Here is a 20,006-nt window from a genome sequence, read left to right as displayed (position 1 = left end):
GACAAAAAGAAATATTCTTATAAGTTTATTTTCTTGCTCACCCAGGCTAACCAGAGGTACAAAGGAGACCCAAGTCCCAGAGGATACGGGCCATCCAGCCCAACTCACAAGCTGCCTGCCAGCTATGCTGGGGATAAATGGGGAAGTGAAATGTTGTCACGCAACTCTCCCCAGGATGCCAAAGAACGTATGTGCCTCCCATCTGCCTCTTTTACACCACATGTGCTGCTCTCAGGCAGCTCTGTTTCAGGACTTTTTTGTGAATGTGTGCTTGTGTCTACCCCCGTCCCTGTGGTTTCTTCTCTTTCTTTACCTTTGCCATAATGATCTGCCTGCTTGTGTCTGGGTGCGTGTGGCCATGGCAACCTACCAAATGCACATCCCTTCTCATGAGACTTTGCACAAGAAGTGAGTGCAGCCTTAGTGATAAGCACGAGAGCAGCAATGGTTTTAGAAAAGATGTAGAGATTCCAGCCAGCAGAGCAGCCCTGAGGAGCTCACTGACTGAGCCCAGGCAGCTGAGAAAAGGAGGGCAAAAAGGTGATTTAATATCGTCTTAACCCTTCTTCCAGCTTGACCTTCCTCTTCCCAAGGAGAGAGCCCCCTTTCCGTTCACAGTGACTTGAAGCAGCCATCCCCACTCAGGTCCATCCCGTTCTCTCACTCCCTTTGCGCTCGTCTCCTGTCACACATGCAGTGCCCAGCTGGCCCGTGCCTTTGAATGGTTCCAAGGAAATCCTAGCCACCAGATCTGTGTCACATATGAGATGTACATCACACCCTCCCTCTGCAGAAGCCATACAGAGACAAGTGGCATGAGAAAGACCAGGAGCCTTGCACACCTCACCCCCTTGCCTCATCCTAAACACACGTGTAGCATACTGACTGCTGAAAGCCATAGCCAGAGTTCATCTCCTCTTCACCTCCTGTATCCTCCTGGAAGCAAAAGCTCTTCTGGGACAGAGGAAAGCCCCACATTACAGACATTGTAGCCACATATCTATTAATAACACTGAGTTATTCTTCTCAGCCTTCAGGAGTGTCATGGAAAAAGTGATACTGGGTGATGTGTCACTGGAGCTGTACTGGTCACTCCCTGTTCAGGCTTCCTCCCACTTCTATTTAGTTGCAAGGCAAAAGCTGAAGGCTGAAGATTGATCTGCAGATTATCAAAAGTCACAGTGAGGACAGAAGAATGCAGGGAGCAGGACTACAGCTTAAAAAGAAGGCTCTAATTGTAGGTCATCCCATGTCACCTAATGGCAAGAAGGCAATGGGAAGAAAATAGACAGCAACACAGAGACACAGAAAAATGGGAACCTGCTGTCAAAAATGCAGTTAGGCCTCTCTGACTTCTGCTGTCTCATCGCTCTGGGTTTTCTTTTCCCCTCTCTGCCACTAAGTTTGCAGGGCAATTTCCTTATCTCAGTAGCCTGAAGGGAACTAAGTAACTCAAGACAGGAAAATGATTGTCTAAAGCAAAAACAAAACAGCATCACAGGGCTGGGGAGTCCCTTGTCACCACCCGATAGCACTGATGGCAGCAAGTCACTGCCAGATCAGGTGTTTTACATTGCTGAGCAACATTCTGCTAGGCTTGAATGAAGCGTGATGAATGGGAGAGCGTAGCAACACAAGAAACAAGAGATCAGTCACTATATATTTTCATATAAATTAGGTCAAATATGTGCTTAGTGGCACTTAGCTGAGGCAGCTTTTTAGGTTCAGTGACCGCTGTGCAGATGATGGGCATTTGGCTGTTGTTTTGTGATACCTCCTCTCCATCATTCTGGAGGAGCAGTGGAGAAATCTAGCTTTCTTCCAAAGAAAAAGTGATGATTCAAAAGCCAAAAGAAGTTGACAGGCTTGGGAGGAAAGGCAAGGAAATCCTGCTCCATCAGTTTGCCACCACCCAAAATCTTGATGATCTCCCTCTACAAATCCGTTCTTGATCACAGTTTGAAGGTGCTCTAAAAAGTGTGCTTTGTTTCCCCAGAACTTCTGCATCAAATGGACGAGGTGAATGATGAGTTGCTAAAGAAGATCACAAACAGTAAAATTCAGCCTCCCCAGAGGAATTTCAGAGTGGAGAAGCCTCAGGAAGTTTTTGTGCCCCTCACCTTCGAATCCAGTGCTGAAGAAGTCAAAGCGTGGCTGGAGGCAAAGTCATTCAGCAAAGGGTAAGATCAGCACTGCCACCAGTTGAAAGGTCGGTTCCTCATTTAAGAAAGTACGTGTGGAGCCCAAACTGGCTCTCTTTTTTTCTGTGCTATCCAGTAAATACCATCTTACAGTACAGAGAGTAGATCTAACAGCAGCTGCAAACAAAGCCAGCGTCTTGCTGATCTTCACCACTCACAGCCAAATGCACATCCTTCACTGGTGAAGACCACATATGGCAGTGGTTTTAATACTGATTTTGTGTCTTGCCAGGACGGTGGAACACCTTGGCATCCTTACTGGAGCACAGCTTTTCTCCCTGAACAGAGAGGAGCTGAAAAAAGTGTGTGGTGATGAGGGGAACCGAGTGTACAGTAAAATCACGGTGGAAAAAAACCAGCTGGAGGTAAGCAGCTGTCTGGGCAAAAGGATGCCTGTATCAGCAGTGTTGGATGTCCCATGAAACAAGCATTTTAAGAGTGCAGTTTAAGAAAAGACAAAATCTAAAGCAAGCAACCAACCAAATCAGCACTAAAAATGATGAGAATTCCTTTAAGCAGAAGGGTCCCAAATCTGTAAGGCAGATCACTGTCTCCACTGTAGAGTCCGCCTTTTTGCTGTTCCCTTTGATACTTGCTCTTCTGGAATTAGTTAGATATTATAATTCTAAACCACAGCTTGAAGTTAAAATTCAAACTTCCTTTTTTTTGTTTCCATTCCAGAAAAACAGAGGAGAGACAGAGCTCCAAGAAATTATGAAGCGTCGCCAGGAGAGGATTGATTCTGCTAATTAAAATCTATCTGCTTTCTTTCAGCTATTAGTTGTAGTAATGCAGAAAAAGGGAATTAAAGCAATGATCCCAGTCTAGACAAGAGACAGCAGTGCTCCACAGTTAGCAGTGTAATTGCCATCAAAGGGACAATTCCTCAAACACTGTTGATAAGGATAGACACTAAGACCAAATCCCATTGGGAAAGGTGTTTTAATGTTGCATGAAGTTTTTATATATATATATATGTATATCTATATCTATATATTTTATACTGAAATTGTATGTGCATGTGATCAGAACAGATGAGGATTCACACGGGTATGAATGTATGACAATGGCTGGATTCAAGAAAACAAAACAAAACAGAGCTTTTGAAGCAGGGTTGTCTGTGCTCCCAGTCCCCTTGGGAGCAGAGGGCACAGCACCTGGCACAGAACAAGTCAGCCTGAATGCTTAGAGGAGTTTGGGCCACAGAAATAGTTCCTTTCCCCCACTTTCCTGTCCTTCTCGGTGGCGCACATCCCCTGCAGCCCACCAGCAAGGGCTCAGTGTCAGCTCATGGTCCTTTATGTCCTCACATGCCCTCTCATTGGACCAGGTTAGAATTGCAACACGCCTTACCTAAGACTGGGCTGCTTCCTTAAATACCTGTACCCCTGAGTGCTGCCTTTCCAGCAGTGGAAATGGGCTTTGAAGCGATTTGAATCTGCAAATAGGTGAGCTCAGCCTGATCATCCCTGCTTACCAGAGGCTGGGGCTCTCAGCCCTTCACCTTGGCACTGATCCTGGGCCAGAAAGCTGCAGCGTTGCCAAAGCCAGGCCTCAAATAAGGAGAAGATAAGCCCCAGCTGCTTGCTCACACCCAAAGCCATTCCCAGGGTGGTCACCACTCACCTTCACCTTCATGTTTTCATTGCGGAGAGTAATCTGAGATGTTTCCTAATAAGGAATGGCTGTTTTAGTATCAGTAAAATCAGTAGCCGTGAGGAAAAGAAAGAACTCTGATTTAGTAGATGCTGCTGTTCTTCAATTCTTCCTTCTCTTATTAACGTTATGTGCATATATATGCATCTTTCTAGTGAAATGTTCCCTCACTCCTACAATCTACAAATAGGGATGAGGGAAAAAATCCCTTTTCCTAGATATAATCAAGTGATTGTGCATCAGTAACTTACTCAAGGTTTTAAAAGCTCAAACAAGCATATAGCAGATTTCCTGCCCTCAGCAAGGTGAACTCACTGTATTCATATCTGTATTTTACTGACAGACAATCTTGCAAAGAGTGCACTAAAACAAGTATGATAGGGAATGCCTTGCCTTTCTCACTCACACTAACTGGCTGGATGGGTTCAGGCCCAGACAGCACAGAGCCCCATTCGCGTGCTCTCCTTTAGGTGCTGTGGATGGTCTCACTTCCTCCACAGAGCACAACCACCCCCTGAAAGGTGAATGCCTTCGCATGGTTGGGGCCCGTGCTTGCTCATGTAGTGGAAAAAAGCCATGCAGGTGGCTGGGGGACAGAAGACTCAATGTGAGAATACCAATGACTTTGGCTTAGATCTTCCAAAAATGTTCCCAATGGATTATTTGTTTTCTTCGTCTTTGAATTGGACGTTGTTAGCATCAGCAGAACTGGGGTGCAGGCAGGGAGCTTCAAGGCTTCTGAAAAGGCTGGAATTTGCAAAGGGAGCAATGAAGAGAACAATCCTCCTGAGAAGCCCGGGCTTTGGATTTGGTGGAGATGAGAAGCAGGAGTGAACACTGGCGAGCCATTGGCAGTACAAGCACAGGAGGCCAATCAACTCTGCAATTAAAAGTGAGCAGTGAGCTTGGGAACACAGCACCATTCTTGCGTTTGTGTATGAGGTTGCACAGAATCAGCAGAATTACAGTTACTTGGGATTGGAATGGAAGCGTATGCACCAGCTGGTAGCTACGGGAGCATTTCTTTCAATAAAAGTGTCTATAAGCCTCACTGGGGGTCACTTTTAGAACTTCCCACGTGACTGAGCTGTGCACCTGCTCTATTTGTACTGCCTGCAAATAATGCTGTAATGCACTGTACATTGAACGAAGGAGAAAATAATATAACCATGCACTGTATAAGATTTATTAAAATAGTTAAGTTATAACTTCATCTCTGTCTCTTGCTTTTGGATAGCAAAATAAGCAACAGAACTCGAGAAAGTGTTGTTAAGAGCTGGCTTTTCCTCACGGCTTGTGGCTGCGGGTCTCGGATAAGCAGCTCAGCGTCCGGATGGAGACCAGGCACGAGCGGCTTGCCGCACGGCTCCCTGCTAGGCTCACGGATGATTAACACCCTCATCAATGACGTCCGCAGTGGGATCGCACAAAGCGGCACCTCACGTCACCAAGGTGGCCAATCCGCGCTCTTCCTCAGTCGTCAAGCCACCCAATGAGGAGCTTCCTTCCTCCGCTCGCCACCTGCCTGCCATCCATCTTGTCCCCGCGCCGCCGATTGGTTCTCAGCAACCCCACCCGAGACGGGATTGGGCGGGGCGGGCGGCGCGCCCTCCTCCGAGCCGAGGGTGTCGGGAGCGAGCGGAGGGTGCGCGCGCAGGCAGGCTCCCCTCAGGGCACGCAGCGTTCCTTTAAGGCGGTCGCAACACCTCCCGTCTTTGGAGTTATGTCGGTGTCTCCCGTGAAGCGGCAGAAGATGGAGTCGGCGCTGGAGCAGCTGAAGCACCATACTACGGTGGTGGCCGACACCGGGGATTTCAACGGTGAGAGGGAAGGGGGGGGGGGGGGGGGGCGGGGGGGGAAGTTGCTTTTGTGGCTAACGCAGCTGATGGTGTTGTTTTTTACCCGTGCCGTGGCCGTGTCCCTGCTGGTATCTCCTTGCTACGCACTGGAATACTTCTCTAAAATCGCGTATCTGTTTTTTTGCTGCTTTTATCAGTGCGCTGCTTTACTGCAAGCAGTTGGTGTGAGTTGAAGTGTGTCCTGTTTGTATGGAACGGTGCAGCTGTGGGATCACAATCGTTTCTTAGGGAGAAGCTATGGAAAAACACGCTATTTTCTTTTACTGCTAGAAAAGTAAAGTAGCTGCAGGGCTTGCAGAGGCCCAGTGCTGAGTCAGCCCTGCGTGCCAGGAGCTCAGCTGTGATTAGGGCCTGACAGCGCGTGGTCACAGCCCGCCTTGGCAAACAGCTGTATCACCGAAATAGGCGTAGTGCGGGGCCCAGGTGAGCCCAGCAGCCTGATGTCCTGTGGGACACTTGGAAGGAAGGAAGCCGGCAGTACAAGAAAATCACGGAGCCGACACCAGGAAGTTGTCCTCAACTACTCAAAGTTATGCAGTGCAGTAAGGCTCTAGCAGATGTTCTAAGAGATGGGTTTTACTTTTGTTCTGGCTCTAACAGCTGTGGACAAACAGAAATCCAAATGTCTGCCCACGGAGGGAAGTGAGATTCCCTTGCCTTTCCTTCCCCCTGTGATTCCTGGAATTCAGCCATGCTGGCAAACCTGATTATGGAAGAGGGTTTCCGTTTTTACACACCTGAGCAAAATGCTTTGAATCATTCAGGCCAACTGATCATTTCCAACAAGCCATCTCGATTTCCTTAGCAATCGATGAGTACAAGCCCCTGGATGCCACCACAAATCCATCTCTGATACTGGCTGCTGCTCAGATGCCTGCATACCAGAAACTTGTGGATGATGCGGTTGCATATGGAAAAAAACTTGGGGGGTAAGTCAAGAGTTGAGGTTTTTGTTTGTTTTTTAAATATACACCTACTGAGAAGAAGTTAAGACACTTTATTAATGCAAGTAGTGTTTTGTAATCCTAGCAACACAGTGGGTTTTCCGCTCGTCTGCTTGTATACCTTTCTCCAGAGGCAGAACACAACCACTTCTGCTCTGCTCAATGCACATTTGAGCACAGGATGCTAAATGGGCTGTGAAATTTGATCTTTAAATCAATGGCAAGGCTTGAATGCACTTTTTTTTTTTTTTCCTCCCATGGTTTTTAGGTCAGAAGATGAGCAAATCCAAAATGCTTGTGACAAACTTTTTGTATTGTTTGGAGCTGAAATATTGAAGAGGATACCTGGCCGTGTGTCCACAGAAGTAGATGCAAGGTTGGCTCCTTTTCCTCTGGGTTACCCTAGATCTTGGTACATACAAAGAGAGACGCAATAGAGTTGAAGAAATCCATTCTTGTCTGGACAGCTCAATGTTACAAGGCTAGCAGGGGTTTGTACTGTTAATATTTAAGAGAATGAAGTGCAGTTCATTTACTTGTTTTAACTTGGTGACACAGATCTGATCTTTGTTGTATTCATACTGTTCCTTAAACAAGGGAAATCTCGTGCTTCCAGTACATGTCCCTGGAGGTGTTCAAGGCTAGGCTGTGTGGTGCCCTGGGCAGCCTGGTCTAGTATGAAGTGGAGATTGGTGGCCCTGCATGTGACAAGGGGCTGGAACTTGATGATCCTTGGGGTCCCTTCCAACCCAAGCCGTTCTATGATACGTAGAGCTTTGTTCGTTCTCTTCCGTGTGACGTTGCTCTCAATTTCCAAGAGACCAGTTCAGGCAGTTTATTTAGAAGTAGGATTTGCCTGCTCCTTGTCAAGTCACCTTTAATGCTCAGTTTCTACATTCATTATGGAAAAGTTGAGAAAAGTTTTAGTCCATAGCTTTCTTATGGAAAGTAACATTGAGCTCTGAATTCTCTGAATCAAACACCAGCAGTGTTGTCACAGTGCTCCTTGTCAGGCTTATGTTCAAGGAAGCATCTCCAAGAAAAAACCCTGCTACTAGAACATAAATTGTGACAAAACAGGACAATTGTTCTGGATGTTGCTTCTTTTGGAGAGGGCTATTAAAAAGTAAAAAAAAAAAAAAAAAAAAAGCACAGCTTTGAAGAAGCCTTGTTCTTGTTCCGAAGGTTGTCTTTTGATAAAGAAGGAATGATTCAGAGGGCCAGGCGTCTGATTGACCTTTATAAGGAAGCAGGAATTGGTAAAGATCGGATTCTCATAAAGCTTTCTTCAACATGGGAAGGAATTCAGGCTGGCAAGTAAGTACTTCTATACCTAGTGTGCTGATTCATAGCATGCTTCTGGTTATTCACAGGCACTTGACAAACATGTTCTACACTTAAAATAAAGAGCTGTTATGAAAGCACAGCACCAGGAAGCCTGTTGCTAGGTGTGCAGTAAGCATAGTGGCATACTGGAGCTTTCTGTTCATTAGGAAAAGTTTGTTCATACAAGGGGCAGGCCGTTCATAAGAAGCTTCCCAGAATGTCACATTCGGCCATCTGCACTTGGTTCAATGAAAAACGTTCAGTAGGTCACTGGGAGCCTGGCAGTGTAAAACTTTGTTCTGCTACCTTTGAGCTTTAAAGCATGTAAGCTGTACCATATCTCTAATGTAAGTTGAGGAATCGGTAGGTTAACCTATTAACTTACTGCTAGAATGTACAGCAGGTGAGCAAACTGCCATTTAAAGCCAGCCTATGTCTGCAGGGTTCTGGAAGCAGAGTACGGGATTCATTGCAACATGACCTTGCTGTTCTCCTTTGCTCAGGCAGTCGCCTGTGCTGAAGCTGGGGTTACTCTGATCTCCCCATTTGTAGGACGCATCCTGGATTGGCATCTTGCTAATGGAGATAAGAAAACCTATGAACCTTCGGAAGATCCAGGTTAGCTTTTCTTGTTTTTGAATGCAATAGCTATATGTTCAAGTTTTAATTAACTTTAAAAATCCTCTTGTGAAACAAATGGTTTCTATCTGTATGTTATAGATAATCGATTTACGGAATCAAACTCTGTAACCCAGAGTTAGGCTATAAAGCAGGCATGTTTTATTCAGCATCTCACGCCAAGCTGGGTGCAGGGGGACCCTCCTCCGAACTCGCATCCGTAGGACAAAAGCTTGGTACAGATGTAGGCCAAACAAATACATAATCTGTGTTTTCCGTGGAATTCGTATGCATGTCGTTTCATTTCTGAGCACCCACCAGCATACCCTGACTCCCTCTTGCACGTGGGCAGTGGGGCTCTTCTGGTGGTCATGGGATGAAGGCTTATCGTCTTCAACTGAAGGAATCCGTCTGACCTGTTCCTTGTCCTCTTTACTCGCATTCCTATGCAGTTGTTAACCCTTATTTACTGCACATCCTGCTTGCTATGTTCTTTTGTTTTGTCTTCCTTTACAGCTGGCCCGTGTTTACCCTTCACCCCCTAACTCATAACCACTTACAATTCAATTGAAGCCTTCTGAAAGTCACCCATTTCTCCTCTTTAGGAGTGAAGAGTGTCACTAAGATCTATAATTACTACAAAAAGTTTGGCTACAAAACCATTGTGATGGGTGCTTCATTTCGAAATACAGGAGAAATCAAAGCGCTCACAGGCTGTGACTATCTCACTATTTCACCCAAGCTTTTGGCAGAGCTCAGCAAAGAGCATGTGAAGCTAACTCCCACACTCAGTGTTAAGGAGGGTAAGTCCAGTTCTCTGTAATACAGACTTGCTCAGACTGCTTTTCTTCTTGAACATTAAGAGTACATGGTTCCATCCAGCTCTGCGGTGCTTCCGTTCTGCTTTAAGGCTAAACCTTGTCCCTTCTCTGAAGGAAATGATCATGGTGCAGTTGTACCATTACAACTGCTTATACAGGGTTATTTCCTAAGGGTTTCAGTTCCCACTGAGGACATTAACTGGAACTGGGTTTTGAGCATGTTCAAATACTTTGTCTCTTCCCCTGAAGACAGGGAGAAGGAACACGGGATGAAATTTTACTGATTGTTAGCAGAGATCCAAGCAGAGTTTAATCATTATGCTAATAGTGCTGTTAGCTCAGACTTGCTAAAAGACGTTTTCCTTTCTCCAATATTAGAGATGAAGCCACACTCAAGACTTATTTAATCTTGATGGTTTGGAGTGCATGTTCTCATTGCATTATTCTTGTGCTTCTGTAGCTTTATGAAAATGCTGCTTCTCAGCTCAGATGCTGGATTTGTTGCAGCTGTAGTTGGTACTCACAGGGCACTAGCTGGCTTGTAGGCATAGATCAATTGAGCTTTGTTAGGAACTTGCCAAAGGATCAAAGACCAATTGTTCAGCTTGTTTGCTTAGAACATCACTGCACTGTTCTTGGTAGTATTGCTGAAAGTACCAGACCAATTAGAAACAGTACAAGATAAGGCACACCCCTGAGCACTGTATTTTGAAGGAAACCGAAGATCTAGATAACCTTCTTCAGAATGCAGGTGAGCATTTTGAGTCTGGCATCCCAAAGCGTGCCCACAGAGCAAGTCTCACTGAAAATGGTGTTAGAAACTTCTCAGATTTTCATTTGGAGATGGCCACAAACTTGAGACTGGTTTTAGGTAGCCCATGGTACCTGATAACAATCTGATAATAGGGTTTGGTTTATTTTTCAATTGCCCTGGTGCAGCTCAGGCCTGTGACCTTGAGAAGATCCACCTCGACGAGAAGGCATTCCGCTGGCACCACAATGAAGACCAAATGGCTGTGGAGAAACTGTCTGATGGGATCAGAAAATTCGCTGCAGATGCAATAAAATTAGAGAAGATGTTAAAGGTAGATGCTATACAGGGCTGTCTCTTTCCACCTTCTGTGTTTCTTTAAATACTGCAGCTAACCGTCATTTGCTTTTGGTACAGGATTAGGAACCTGTCAGCAAGTTGGATCAGGTCTTGTACAGATGGTGCATGTTATGTAGGACAGGCTGCCAGCAAACTGGCCACCTGAATGGAATGAACTTGATAAACTCCAGTGCATTTTATGAAGGAATTCATGACAGGTATAGACAGACAGCTGGTTTTTGAGGCCCAAGGCAGTGTTTAGACTCACAGCTAATCAAGATAGTGCTCCTATCTTAAACGAAAAGCCTCAAAGTGACAAGTCTCATTCTAGACTTGTTAACTGTCAGCAGTGATTTGAGACACACCAATAATGTTCAAAAAGCTGGAAGTAAGCCACACTTGTATTCTGTGTAGGAGGCTCCGAGAACAGATGCTGAGCATAGCCAAGCCCTGTAAAAGTTTTCTACCAGTATAGGGCAAGTCTTCTAGAGGGAATTAAGTGAATTTTATGGTTTTTTTGGGGGGGAAAAAATAAATACACTAATTACGAGGTCTCAGCGCTTGTAGTCTGACATCTGCTCAGCAGTGACACAACTTGCATTACTGAAGCAAAATTCAGTTCCCAAACTGGCACTGATTTGTTCACTTCTCTCTTTTTAGGAGCGAATGTTCAGCGCTGAGAATGGGAAGTAAAAGAGTCAGAGTTCTCCTGACTGCTTAAGGCTGAATGAGCGGATCACCTGAAATTAAATGGATGTACAAATGTCTTACCTGTAAAAGTCTTCTGTTGTGTGTGCATAGATTTCTGTATTATGCTTTTTTAAAAAAACAATTTGTAAAGGGACAAAGCTTCATTGTTTTTGTGGCACTTTGATAATACATGCAAATTAACACCTACTTTCCTTGTAATGCATTTACTTCCTTGCTAAAAGGAATGGAGCAATTCAGCTGACATAACAGTTCAATTTCTATTAGAAGATAGTATTGTGGTCTGTAGTAAATTCCTAATTGTCTACGCTCCTCACATGTTAAGAAAGCACTTGTCTCTCATGCTGTCTTACTGTGACTCGGAAAAAAAACAAAGCAGTTTTCAGAAACCAACTGTGGTACAGAAACCACAAGTACTGGGCTCTTGTCCTTTGTTGCCCCTTTTTTTTGCAGCCAAGCAGTAGCAGCAGCAACTCACTGAGTGGTAGAATTCATTGCTGCATTGAAGTAGAGCGTGGTACTGTTGTTACAACACTAGCATGAGTTACACTACTTCAAAATTAGGTAACCAAGTCAAGCACCTTTGTAACTGTTTAATCTGATCTGACAGAATGGAAATCTAGATACAGCTCAGGATTGTTGGTTGTAACTTTGTGTCTTGTCTTTAGGCAAGTTACTGCATCTCTTTTTCCTAGCCTTGGAATGCTGCCAACCCTACTACAAAATTTACTTAAACAAGAAGAACCCTCTGTTATCACTCCTCCTTTATGGACAAAGAGGAAACTCTTTGTCCATAAGCTTCTTTCTTTGTGAAAGAATAAGAGCTATGTGGTAGTCCTCTCTGAGGAATGATGACCTAATCCTAAATGCATCACTTTCCAGTTACAGGGCTCTCAATTAAGCAGGGGTGCATCTGATTACATTTCATGGTGTACTTTGTTAAGACTAATTAAATACCTTCTTGGCTTATGTGGGTCCTGTTCCATCAAGAGCAGACTAGATGTCCCTGTTTGTATGCAGACACTATTTAACTACTTCCTCATGAACGAGCCTGAACTTTTAGACTTAACAACAATAAGACTACAGTGTTTACATACAAGCTACGTCCTGATTGAACACAAGAAAAACATGCCAAGAGAGTGACTGATCAGTTGGACCCATTGGTAGTACTGTCAGAACAGCAAACTGAGAGCTGTTGTTTCAGCCAAAGTGGCAGACGCTGTACGCTCACAAGCCAGATGCAGATCTGCTAGGAGAGCTGAACCAGTCACATCTGCACAGTGCTGGCAGGCTCCAATAAAATCGCTCCTTTACTAACAGAACAGATTATAGGATAATATGGGAATCCTCAACCTAAGAAATATTTCTGCACGTCAACAAGCCCGCTTAATCTAGCGAATATCAGAAGCGACAGCACAGGTGTAGAGCTGGAGTGTCCCCACGATCTGGGGCTGTGGAAGTGCACAGACAAAACGCTGTGTAGAGAAGCCTGTGCAGTTGCCTCTGTACGTTCACTGGCAGGTGATAACCTCTGTACAGGCTATTAGCTCACCTAGATGGCAGGACGAGGTTCAGCCTGCCACAGCTTGTTTTGTTGCGTATCAAGGCAAGATGTCCTAATGCCTTACTTCTTAGCAAAAGAATTAGCAGGTGTTTTAGGACACCACTGCAGGCTTACAGGTGGAAAGGTTCAGACATGACTATACAGCAGAGATAGCACTGATCCTGACTGGTCAGTCCTTGTAACCAGCTCAGGTGAAACAGAGCAGATATTTCTGCATTTACCAGCCCATTGGTATAAAAAAGAATATTTTTGCTGATTTAGCAGAAACATTCTCTGGAGATTCATAATTATTTGACATACATACAGATACATGCCAAATATACAACTCCAAGGCAATGCAGTGCTATCAGATAGCCCTGAGGCACCAACGTGTAATTTCTGCAGAACATGAAAGGCTACAAGCCAGTTTCTTGAAACAGTTCAGCTATACATCTGCAACTAATGTGCACAGTGATTTTTCTGCATCTGACCTTGGTTTTAGTTGCAAAACCAACTTTTGGCAGAGGGTCAGATCCAACTTTGATATGGAAGGTTCTCTCACAATCAAAACCAATCCATTTGATCTCAACCAAGACAGACTTCTAGGAACATCACCTAGTAGTTACAGCTCAAACAGACGGTGGCTATTGAGGGATTAATCTGCTTCAAAACTCCTTTGCAATCCAGATCCCTCCTTCCCCCTTAGTTTTCAGAGTACCTGTTTTCTTGTATTAGATTTTCTTGGGCAGACCTGCTGTGCTAGCTGGTGGTCTCTGCCAAAATAAGGCAAGTGGCATCAGTTTAAACTCCCTCTGAGCCTGTGTATGGCCCTTCAGAAACAGAAATATTAGTGGTGTCTGAAGATCTAGCAAGGAAGTCCCATGCTTGTGAAGATGTTGTTCTTTCAAATGAACTAGGAATTAGAAAACAATCAGAGAAATCTAAGATTGTCCTCTGAAATGTACTCAGTAGGGGGACTGATGCTGGCCTTTCACACTGCCTGAAAACTGCTTCCTCTTCCTCCACTCCCAGCCCCTGTTATCAACAGGTCCGCATCTCACACAACCAAAGTACAGGCCAGCTTTTACAATCCCTCATTTATAATTTGACACTGCAAGTTGGCCAAACCACCAGACTTTTGTGAGTTGTGCCCACTGAAGCTCAAATACCTGTGCAAAGGGTGACTCCAAGTCCTCAAGGAGCCCAGAGGTGAGGAAGAGCAATTCTGGTCCTTGAAGTGGTGCCATCAGCATAAGCTCATGTGGCAGACCCCTCCACCCTGCACTTCACTCAGCGATCAAATCGTTCCCTCTGGAAGCTGGATCTCCGCAGCCAAACAGCTCAGGAAGTGCCCGGAAGCCAGTCTTTGTGGTTAATCCTGCTACCCCTGGGAGTGCTCTCCCTGTGTGCCTCTCATTCCAGAGATCGTCTTTTAGCCTGGAGTTCTCCTGAGAAAACAACACAGGGATGAACTCACAAGGGAAGAGAACGCAAGCAAAATCTTAGGAGAGGGTACCCATTAGCCTCCTTTCCCAAGGAGCACGTCAGAGGAGATAACACCTGTTATGGGTTTAGCTTAATGCGACAAATGCCCACCAACAAAAACCAGGCACCTCTAAGGCAGCTCAGTGGATGCATCATCCAGCTGGGAAGCTGTGAACAACAGTTCCTAATGGGTTTGTATTTCAAGGCAATTTGTCTCCTAAATGAAGCAGCATCCTAGGAGTGAGAAAATAATTCATGCAACACTTACAAATATCACGTAATCAAATAGTAACACTAGTAGCTACAAGCTAGAAAACAGAGATGGGCAAAGCGTTTTCAGAGCTGTGCCAATTTCTGTAGATCTTTCTGCTTTAGCTTACTTTGAAATTTCCTGTGCTGCAACACATTGAGATCTGTTTACACTAGGAATGTAGAAACTTGAAATGATCAGCATTCCAGGCAGTGAGGTTTAGTAGGTGAGGATCAGGTCCAGCACGAGATGAACAGCTCCACTGGTCCCAGTAAAACACTGGAGCAGCTAGCAAATCCTAATGGTCAGGCTCAGATTGCTAAAAGGTGCTCCAGACCCCTGACAGACACAGCCATGTTTCCCCAGGGGTGGACTGTCATCAAGAAATACATGACTGTACAACACACTACTTGGATTTGTCATCTTGGCTTTCACAACAGGTTCCAGGCTTTTGAGGTTTGCATGCTGCTGCAAGAAGCCAGGAGACAGCTGAGAGGAGAAAAGGTGCTTATAGAGGGAGAAAGCTGGGAAAGAAAAGAGCTCTGAACAGCAAAAGCCTCCTCATGGACATGTAGGCTGTACCTCACATCTCCAAACTAGGTCATGGAAAACAGTATGGGCAGAATCAGGAGCAGGAAGGAGAGGCTAACCTCTCCCCAAGCACTTCCACAACCTTCTAGTAAGGCAAGGCCTTCAGCACCGTTGTCCAAGATTTGATTTAAGGCAAGAAAGAGGCTGCTTTTCCTCTGTTGCTTCTGAAATAACCCTGAAGCAACTTAAAGCAGAAAACAGCATCTTGACCACTGCTCTCCTCCGCTGGTCTCAGTGGGAATTAACCGCAAGGAAAGGTTGCAGTTTAAAATAGTTTACAGCTGTTCTCAGCAATAGCAGCCCAATAAGTACCAATATTGTGCTGCTCTCCTAAAGGTACCTCTAGAAAGTAGTCTGTCATTGTTTAAAGCAGACAGATAACAAGGCAATATCACCAGCAGACTTCAGATAATTGACTGCAGAAAGTACCTCACCGAGGCACACAGAATATTCCTCCCATATATTCCCTCTCATAGGCTTGAAACTAAATTGAACATTAATTACTAATATACAGCCCCAGGCACTTCCTGGCAGCTGGAGAGAGGATGGCTCAAGCCTGCTACCATGAATACTTGTAAACACAGAGCATCACCTCCTGCAAAGAAGCAGATTTAGGGCTGTGATAAGCTGAGACAAGGCGCTGCACTGCATTGAGCAGCTCAACTGTAAGCTGCTGAGCCTCCAGCTCCCACAGAGGGCTGATTTCTCCACCAGGACCACACCTCAAGTTACAGGTAGACTAGAAATAGAATTTACTGCTTTTAAAAGATTGATTGTGGCAGCTAGGAGGGTTTCACTTTTACAACAGTTGCAGGATATCTACTCCCAGGCTATAATAACACTGCCCCATTCTTCCTCCCAGGTCAGGCTGTGACTGCATTCAGTGCCCTTTTGAAGCAGGTCTGAGCAAGACTATTTCCCAGCTTCAAATTACCCTCACTGCAATTTGAGGTTGCAAATCACCAGTTACCTGCTTTCTTACTTCCCATTTGCTAGAAGGAAGTATTTCTTCCTCCTTCTTTAACAAACCTGAAGTTCCTTCAGACACACAATAAGCATTTACAGGTCTCTTGGAAATACCCATAAAGGATTCAGCAGCAGTACAAGCTGTACATTTGATCTCTGCTGAAACACTAAACAATTGACTCATCCTCTCAGCAGCAACAAGAGCACCAGATCAGGACTGGGGAAAAAAAAAAAAAAACACAATAAGATCAAGCAGCTAAATTTGGCTAGATTCCATTTCCAAACCACAAATATAGTCTTAAAAGCAGTAGAAATGAATCATAAAAATCATAGAGTAGTTTGGGATGGAAGGAGGATTGAAGAGATTTGGGATTGAAGAGGAACATGTCTGCAAGAAATACCTCTTTTTGCCCCTGGATGAGGCAAGTGCCCTGCACCCTCATGCCACCAGCAGAGCTACAAGGTCTGTAAGCTCACTTATCAGGGAAGCACCTGGCCAGAGTCAGTAGCAAGGCTCAACAGGAACTCTGAGGCATTCAGAAAGTTGCTCAAAAGACAGTAAGATCCTGCAGCTACAGAGGGAGACAGGAAAGAGGTGCTCCAGTAACAGCCAAAGCTAACTCCACTTAACTGCAGACATAGTCAAGAACTGAGAGAGCAGGATCCCTTACCTGCACTGATAGCAGCTAGTTTCCCATTTCAGTACTGGGGCTTTCTGTCTTCAGTGCAGGCTGGGTGTTTTGCAGTGACTAATGTACATAGCTGAGCCCCAAAGTCCACATCCATCCTGAAACAGAGCAAGACCCCAGCAACTAAATAAATCTTCAGCCTACGCATCTCTTTAACAACAAGGCTTCCTTACAGAACTGTTTTTTCAGCTTCATTCACCTCTCCTACAGTCATGTCTGAAACCAGTTCATAAACTCCTTCTAGCAACTGCCCTATGCTTCCTCAGTTAAGAGACTGAGCATAAGAGATACCCATAAGAGATACCTACTGTCTCTCAGAAAGGCCTTTAGCTATCACAGTCATAGAGAAAAGCTTAGAAACCCTGAAACATAACCTTCAACATTCAGCCAGAAGGGAGAAATAAAACACAGGAGAAATTCAAAGAACAAGTATGCAAACTTTAAGGCTCGAGTTAAAAATCATTAAACTCACCTAGAACCAGCGCTTCCCAGGCACCTTTGGCAAGCCTTCCTGCAAGTCTTTCCAAAGCCTTAGGGCAGGGATAGCTCCCTTTATCACTTTAGCCCAGTGACCAGGACCTCCCCACAAGAAGGGCTTCACCTGAGCAACCCCAGCCCCAGAAGTACCAGCACAAACAGCTACAATCAACCTTCTTTTTGCTGGGGGCAAATATCTGCAGTAGACCTCTAGGTGCTCTTGGTTGAAGTGCCAGAGGTAAGATTTAACCTCTCCTGAGACAGCCAGGGAGAGAGACCCCACGCTCTGACAAAGCAGGAATTTCTCTGGGTTGAAGCGAGTGGGGAATGGCACAGTAACCATGCTCATATTGCAGAGGCTACCTTGGGACAAATCCATGTCTGCATTTATAGACACTCCTGCAACTGCAGAGAGAATGCAGCTGTGCCCAAGATTTTGCTGGCATACCAGGCTGGAAAAGATTGCTCTTTCTATGCTTCAGTCCCAAACTCCAAGGAGAAACAGTGCTGCATCTCCCTACACACGTGGGCCTGATCCATTCCATGGGATCCTGTAAGCTTCTGTGCATAGAGATCCTGAGTCACTGAGTACTGCTGCAAGAAAAAAGCACGTTAGAGTAATAGAGTCTCCAACAACAGATACCACTCAGGGCTAAGTAAGGATCTAAATCAACATTTTAAGCTTTTATTTTCACTGTAGTTCTCAAGCAGGGAATTAAGTGGTAGAAAAAAAAAAAAAAAAAGCAACCCCTTCAGAAAAAAAGCACTTTTTGTTTAACAGACTGCCCAGGCAGCTTAGCTTGGAAGCACAGAATATAAGTGGGCAAGCAAATAATTTCTGCTTTGTTCACACAACTGAAAAAATAACCATGCTAAAACAATGACAAGTTTGAGGCTTACAATAAGCAGCCTGAGTGAAATTAAAAAGCAAAAAATACCTTTTATTTGGGGTCAAACGAAACATTTTATCTCACAGCTTTTGCTGCAGCCTTTGAATTTATGTATTAGGTACTGGGAAAAAAAAAAATTAATTTCAGTGATTTTGTATCTTGTCTAAAATGTAACCATGTTGAGCACAAAGTTTTTGAAAATGTTGAGCATGAAATTGGAAATTGTAGCAAATTAATGTTAAAAGAAAAAAGATAATCCCATGTTCAACTCCAGATTCCATAGGTCACTTTTTATTATTCATTCCTTAAGTAAATAGCAAGGTTACAGCTGCTCACACACACACACACACACACACACACACACACAGCCTCTTCAAGAACTGTGGGCACTTAACATTTCAGTCTAATCTTTCTATATGGATTTAGCTAATTTTATAGTAGAAAATACAGAGACTTAATAGCACAAGTCCCTCTGCTAAAAATCAAGATGCATGCAGAGGCCTCCCCTCCACCAGGAATACAAAACTCATCTTGAAATTGAGATTAGACATTGCCCTCCTACATAACTGTCACTACTACAAACGTAGTACTCGAAGTAAACGAAGCTCAGGCTTCACGCCAAGGCAGGCAGGGGTCAGGAAGGGGCTGTGACGCCAGCCAGGATGGAAAATAATAAAATAAAGAAATAAAAAATGAATTGGTCTTGTCTAATAACAAGTCAGCTTCTTGGAGTGGGTCCAGATGAGGGCCGATAAGATGATCAGAGGGCTGGAGCACCTCTCCTAAGCAGAAAGGTTGAAGGAACTGGGCTTCTTTAGCTTGGAGAAGAGAAGGCTCCAGGGCCTTGCAGTACTTGAGGGGAGCGTATAAAGAGGAGGGGAATGGTGATTATGAGGGTCGCAGTGCTAGGACAAGGGGGAATGGTCTTGTTGGAAATAGCCAAGTCATCTTGTCAGGACGGGATCTCTGATAAAGCAGAATTGATTCGTGATTGCAATGGCGGCGTCCCGCAAGCAGCAGCGCGCCTATGGACACGCCGTGACAGCCTTTAGACCCTGTTTGCTCCCCCTTGCCTCCCCCCTCCCCTGTTTCCCCACTGGCTGGGTACTCCAGGTGCACAACCTTATCAGAAGGTTGACATTTGCTATTGACTTGTGAAGTTATTTGTTACCTGCTGTCAGTCAGCAGCCATCCTGTTGTTTCCAAGACGTCTCGGTGCTCTCCTTGTCCTGTTGATGTGGGGACTTTCTTTAAAGTCTTCGTTGAACAAAGAGCACTGGGGGATGATGCCAGGCCTTCCCATGTCTCTTCAGGCGCTTCCTCGGGCAGGCCATCACTTGTTGTCTGGTTTGCTCTCGTGCAGGATATTCTTGCGGTGTGTCTGACAAAATATACATCTCTACACCTCTATACAGAGTGTGCGTTCCTGGGAAGGTTCGTCTGGAGGATCAGTGATGTAAACTTCTCCAGCTCTGCAGCCCTCCTTTGGACACTCTCTCCTAGCATCTCATGGAGTGGCAGCCCAAGCTGCACCCAGCGCTGGAGGCGAGGCCGCACAGCGCAGAGCAGAGCGGGAAGCCGCTTCCCTGGCCTGGCAGTGCTGGGCCTGACGCAGCCCAGGGTACGGTTGAGCCTTCTGACTGCCAGGCGCACTGCCGGCTCAGATTCCACTGGCCCTCAAACCAGATCCCTTTTTGCCAGGCTGCGCTCCAGAACTTCCCCCCTGATGTCTGCACACAGAGCCAGGGCAGCCCATCCCAGGTGCAGAACCCAGCGCTCGCCCTTCTTCGTGCAGATGGGAACACCCTCATTTTGTCCAGATCTCAAGGCAAGGCCTCTTTATCCTCAAGGAGGTCTAAACTCCTCCCAGCTTAGCATCACCCACAAATTGA

The 20,006-nt window shown here is 45.2% G+C and overlaps 2 protein-coding genes and 1 long non-coding RNA gene across 4 annotated transcripts in view; 2 read left to right on the top strand and 1 right to left on the bottom strand.

Moving 5' to 3' along the window:
- Positions 1–5,070, top strand: part of EPS8L2 (EPS8 like 2) — a 41,905-nt gene extending 36,835 nt beyond the window's left edge. The window contains exons 18-21 of the mRNA XM_042836727.1: positions 46–187; positions 1,997–2,180; positions 2,434–2,566; positions 2,883–5,070. Coding sequence (XP_042692661.1) covers positions 46–187; positions 1,997–2,180; positions 2,434–2,566; positions 2,883–2,954 — 531 coding nt within the window. The 3' untranslated portion in view covers positions 2,955–5,070. The remainder of the gene's footprint in view (positions 1–45; positions 188–1,996; positions 2,181–2,433; positions 2,567–2,882) is intronic.
- A 404-nt stretch (positions 5,071–5,474) lies between these two features.
- TALDO1 (transaldolase 1) lies at positions 5,475–11,412 on the top strand. Its single transcript, XM_042836731.1, has 8 exons — positions 5,475–5,677; positions 6,522–6,645; positions 6,929–7,036; positions 7,846–7,977; positions 8,429–8,604; positions 9,210–9,407; positions 10,365–10,510; positions 11,176–11,412. Exons 1-8 carry the CDS (start codon positions 5,581–5,583, stop codon positions 11,206–11,208), a joined length of 1,014 nt encoding a protein of 337 aa, XP_042692665.1. The 5' UTR covers positions 5,475–5,580; the 3' UTR covers positions 11,209–11,412.
- A 1,695-nt stretch (positions 11,413–13,107) lies between these two features.
- LOC122170104 lies at positions 13,108–17,805 on the bottom strand. 2 transcript variants are annotated; one of them, XR_006171702.1, is made up of 3 exons: positions 17,220–17,805; positions 16,730–16,845; positions 13,108–14,214 (listed from the first exon to the last, which is right to left on the bottom strand). It is a non-coding gene; the product is annotated as an uncharacterized LOC122170104 (long non-coding RNA). The 2 variants fall into 2 exon arrangements; XR_006171703.1 differs by having other exon boundaries at positions 17,673–17,805.
- Positions 17,806–20,006: the final 2,201 nt, after the last annotated feature.

The sequence above is a fragment of the Centrocercus urophasianus genome, unplaced genomic scaffold (assembly GCF_019232065.1).
Source record: "Centrocercus urophasianus isolate 14NV4802_14NV808 unplaced genomic scaffold, USGS_Curo_1.0 seq_63, whole genome shotgun sequence".
NCBI classification, from domain to species: Eukaryota; Metazoa; Chordata; class Aves; order Galliformes; family Phasianidae; genus Centrocercus; species Centrocercus urophasianus.
This window is presented reverse-complemented; position numbering and strand designations above follow the sequence as displayed.